General features: G+C 52.5%; 1 protein-coding gene across 1 annotated transcript; it reads right to left on the reverse strand.

The window, feature by feature from the left end:
• Nucleotides 1-2,110: 2,110 nt before the first annotated feature.
• On the reverse strand, nt 2,111-4,180 carry LOC123076743 (amino acid transporter AVT1I-like). Its single transcript, XM_044498861.1, has 3 exons — nt 4,018-4,180; nt 2,797-3,407; nt 2,111-2,623 (listed from the first exon to the last, which is right to left on the reverse strand). The coding sequence occupies exons 1-3, from the start codon at nt 4,178-4,180 to the stop codon at nt 2,111-2,113; spliced, it is 1,287 nt and encodes a 428-aa protein (XP_044354796.1).
• Nucleotides 4,181-5,058: the final 878 nt, after the last annotated feature.

Raw genomic sequence — 5,058 nt, forward strand, 5'->3', positions numbered from 1 at the left:
TTGTTACCCTCCACTGCTACTTTTCCGAATAGCAGTAGTGGGTTCCCGACCTTACCCGCCACTAATTTGAGGTCACCCATATGCCTTTTTCCAGTAGTGCCCCGCCCACAGGCCCACTAAAACCTCACTAGGTTCGCAGCCCCTGATCTGCCGGAGTGCGGTCATCAGCGGAATTCCCGCCCCACCTACCTCGTCGGGTCAATCCCGAGGAGGATCCACCCCACCTACCCCAGCTAGACATGCATCCAACTAGATGCGCCCATGTGCCTCCCCCACTACCTCGACCACTTCCTCCTCTCCCCTGCCGCTGACCATGTGTCCCCATCCCAGTCGCCAGCCCATTCGTCGACCACTGCCCGACCGGATCGCCCTCCCCTTCCGCGCCAATCACGCCTGCTAGCTCTGCCTCCGACCCCACCGAATCATCTTCGCCCCTGCACTGTCCACTCCCTCTCTGCCATGTCTCCCCAAAAATGGTGTACCTGTTGCAACCCCCCTCCCCCCTAACTCACATAAAATGAGGACCCGCACGAAATCAGGTATTGCCCAACCCAAGCACTTATTCTCCGTGACCACTACCAATGGTATTTCACCCATGCCTTCCACCTACAAATATGCCTTAAAACATCCCCATTGGCACAATGCAATGCTAGAGAATTTAGTGCTTTGTTAAAGAATGATACGTAGTGTTTGGTTCCTAGACGTGTAGGTGTCAATGTGGTTACCGAGAAGTGGATCTTTCGGCACAAATTTCATCCGGATGGCTCCTTAGCTCGCTACAAGGCTCATTGGGTTCTCTGTGGGTTCACTCAACAGGAGGGCATTGATTACACCGAGACATTTAGCCTGGTTGTCAAACCGGCTACAGTATGTGCGGTTCTCAGCCTCGCCACCTCTCACTCTTGGCACATTAATCAAATTGATGTCAAGAACACTTTTCTCCACGGTACACTTTGGTGAAACCGTGTATTGCAATCAACCGCCTGGCTTCATTAATTCCTCTCACCCACACATGTTTGTATTCTCAAGAAGTCCTTATATGGGCTGAAACAGGCCCCTCATTGGGGTTTCTTGCTTCTAAATGTGACACCTCGACCTGCACAAAGCACGTCGAAATCGACCTGCATTTTGTCCAGGACAGAGTGGCCCTTGGCGAGGATCAGGTCCTGCACGTTCCAACCAGCCTGAACATCCACCCAGGCGGAGTTCCTACTGCGGGGGTCTGTTAACATGTGTTGTAATGTTCTACATGTATTTGTCACGTATATGGCCTGCGTGCCAATCTGTTGTAACTGACTCCTACTCAGCGTTTTGATTTTCGTTTTGTGATTTTTCTCGCCCTAGGCCGAGATGGCCGAATTTCGGTCGTTTTTAAAAATTTCGGCCGAAATTTGACCAAATTTTGACTGAAATTTGATTAAAATTTGACCAAAATTTCTCAAATTTGACCAATTTCGGCGGAAGATAGATTTCGCCCTAGGCCGAGATGGCCGAAATTCGGCCGAAATCCATTTTTTACGGCCGAAATTCAAAACCCTGCTCCTACTTACCAGGATCACGATCCTCTCTCCAAGCCGATGGCCTGTGTGCCTACTCTTAGGGCAGTAGTTGTAGCTCCCGAAATATGTACTCTGATCAGTGTTTGTAATCAATACCGAAGCTCGGTGAGGAATTCTAAACCTTAACTCTGTTCATTTGAATTCTTTCAGCATAATCCCATGGAGTGCACTCCTACAGTTGTAACAATTACTTGCCTTCGTAGCAATAGAAATACATGTCCAATATCTAAAACATATATTTGGGCATACAATTCTCTGATCTGCACTATCCCTGCCTCATCTACAACCTGTCTAAGTCTTTTTAGAGTTTTCAATATAGACTACATACGGATCTATATAGACGTATTTTAGGGTGTAGATTCACTCATTTTGCTCCATATATATTCCATATTGGAATATCTAAAAACAATTATTATATTAAGAACGGTGGGAGTAGTAGGTAGCTCCTGTTCAGAACTTCAGATGCGTATTTGCAATTTCGCATTGCTGCAGAACACCAACCAGCCGGACACGGGTGTTACCATTATCTGTCTGATGTGAAACACTTGGCTTCAGAACTCATGAATAATCTTCTGCAAGGAAGAGTATGTCCCACATGCAGCAACCAAGGAACCAAGAATGATAATCATGACGATCACCGCAACCTCAGGCCTGCTGCACCTTGCCGTGCCAAAGATTTTGAGGTAGCAGATGCATGGGAGCAGCATCGAAGCGACGACGCTGAGCAGCGAGCCGACGAGCGCCATGAGGTGGCCGAAGAAGGGGACTGTGAGGGCTATGATGACCGTGCTGATGACAATGAAGGTTCTGATCAGCATGCTGACGAACCTCTTATTGCCGGTAAGCAGCTTCTCTTCGATCGCTGTCGCGACAGGAGTCACCATCAGAGCGTACTTTGAGAATGGGTTGATTAGCGCCGTGTAGATTGCTAGCTTCGAACTGAGCTTGCCTTCTGGGAGGTTCAGGGTCACCTGAGATTCAACGTCGTCGCCGTACATGAGGTAGCCGAGTATGGCCATTGATCCATAGTTGAGGGTACATGCGACGAAGCATACGACTAGTACCTATCCATGTACAGCAGGCAGACAAAAGAAACTCATCAGTATAGAACACTGTTCGGTGGTCACTGTCACAAGTTTCTTTGCTTCCAATTTTTAGTACCACATTTATTTTTGTTTTAAAAGCGCTTTTCAGTATCAGATTAAATTGTACATTAAAACAATAACAGCTTAAGTACATTAGAGAACTTGTCCTTTTTCTTCATGGAATTGCACAATGTTGGGAATATGGCATGGCCGCAGTAGCAGAAAGTGTAGAGACCCAGAGCAGTAGGCAGGCCACTGACATTCAGCATGGTCCCTTTCCCCTGAAACCCGACGCCGTCGACCACCGCGGCCCATAGCACGCAGAAAACCAGTACAACCGATGCGAGCACGCCGCTGGCTGACACGTAGGCGAGCACGCCCAGGTTCCTCAGCCACGTCGTGGGCAAGATCATGATGGATGCGAGCACGATGAACAAGTGCTTGCCCGAGAACAGGAGCCCGGCGCCGAGGCTGAGGCTGGTGCCTGGGAATAGCTTGTCCAGGTTGTCCCCCTCCATTATCAAGAACCCGATGGGAACAAGGTAGAGCTCCGCGTACATGAACGCCGACACGGCGAACCGGCCTTTGACCCCAAACGCGAGCGCACCGATGTCTGGGTAGCCGCGCACGTCCGCTGACGCTCCCATGCACGTCTGCAGGAGCTGGCCAGTGTAGCAGCAGACCATGGCGACGACGAGAAGCAGAACCAGGCTCAGCCACCCGCCCTCCGCCAGCGCGTACGGGATAGACAGCAGCCCGGCACCTGAAAAACCCAAATCAATCGTTAAAGGAAAACAGTTTTGCTAAACCTCAGGTGCCGGAAAATTTTGTTGGGGTGATCAGTCACTTCTTTCTTTTTTCCGAACGCATGAGATGGGAGGCCCGACGTCGCCGGAGAAGAAGCAGCCCCACTATTTATTTTAGGGATACGGCCATACGGGGGTGCAGGTTCGCCAGGAAGCACCAACCTCTCCGCCTATATGGACTGCAGGTGCGCGGTGCAGAGGGGTCGCTGGAGTTGTTCACTGGTGTGGGGTTTTGAGAGATGGCAGGTGGTGGCCAGCAATGGCGGTTGGGGGAGGTTGAGGAGAGGGCGGGGCGGTGAGGCGATGCCGGTAGCGCTCGTCAGCCGCGGCCGGTGGAGACCCGCGGTTTGGGCGGGGCAAGCTGGGGCGTGCAGGAGGAAAAACCGAAAAAGAGAGGAAAAAGGTTGAAGATAAACAGTGTTGATCTGTTTCAGACAATTGGATCAAGATCTAATGGCTTATGAGAAAAGTTACCGATGGCTGAATGGCTTTCAAAAGGCCGAATCGAACAGGAAGTACAGATGGTAGGCAAGCAAACTAAAGATTCGTACTGTATTCCATACTCACCGGAGAGGGCGTTGAGGCCATTGAAGCAGGTTCGCAGGAATGTCGCCCCGCCGGAGGCCTCCGGCGAGCACTGCCCCACGTGGTCATGGGCCGCTGCAGGGTCCCTGCCCGCCTGCAGGCCACCGTGCGCGTGGAGGAGGGGCGCCGCACTGCCGGTGTCCATTTTATCCTACTCCTCTAAACCTCCTCCGGCCGTTGGAGCTGGGGCACGCACGCGATGGAACAGAGACGGCCAGAGCATGAGCTTGTGCTGCTGCCCGCACGCCGCGGCTGTATAAAAGGGAAGAGCCGGGTAAAGGCATCTCAAATGCTGACCTGTAAAGTTGCTTTGATATCCGTCCGTCTTTCTCCATGGCTTGGCCAGGGCTGCCTCTCGCAGCAGTTCCCAACGCTGTTTAGCTACTCCAGGCGCAAGAACAGATCGGTGCGGGAGGCCCTTGAGGATGACACATGGATCCGTGACCTTGCTCACGGCAACAACCGTCACCTGCTGACAGACGTCCTTGCCTTTCATCGTTTGCTCCAGGGGACGGACGCACAGCTGCAGCCAGGCGCGCCGGACGTTTTGAGGTGGAGTAGAGCGGCCTCAGGCAAGTACACTGCCCGGTCGGCCTACCTCACGCAGTTCCAGGGAAGAAGGGCAACCGATTTCGACAGGCTGATTTGGAAAGCCTGGGCACCGGGCAAAATCAAAAATTTTGCCTGGTTGCTTCTCCAGGACCGGCTCTGGCGCAACGACAGACTTCAACGACGGGGATGGCCAAATGCTTACTTCTGCCAGCTCTGCGTCCGTAACCTGGAGTCGTCGTGCCATCTCTTCTGGAGCTGCCAGGAAACCGGACGGGTGTGGGCCGAGCTGGGATCGTGGCACGGCTGCTCTGCCCTCACCCCCGCCGAGAGCTGGCACCATGACAGTTCCACAACTGTCACGCAGGGTATACTGGAGCAAACACCGCACCTATGGCGAAAGGGCGTGCGAATGATGTGCTGGCTGGCTTGCTGGGAGATCTGGCAAGAGAGAAACAACAACACCTTCAGGCA

Source organism: Triticum aestivum, chromosome 1B (genome assembly GCF_018294505.1).
Source record: "Triticum aestivum cultivar Chinese Spring chromosome 1B, IWGSC CS RefSeq v2.1, whole genome shotgun sequence".
In the NCBI taxonomy this organism is placed as follows: domain Eukaryota; kingdom Viridiplantae; phylum Streptophyta; class Magnoliopsida; order Poales; family Poaceae; genus Triticum; species Triticum aestivum.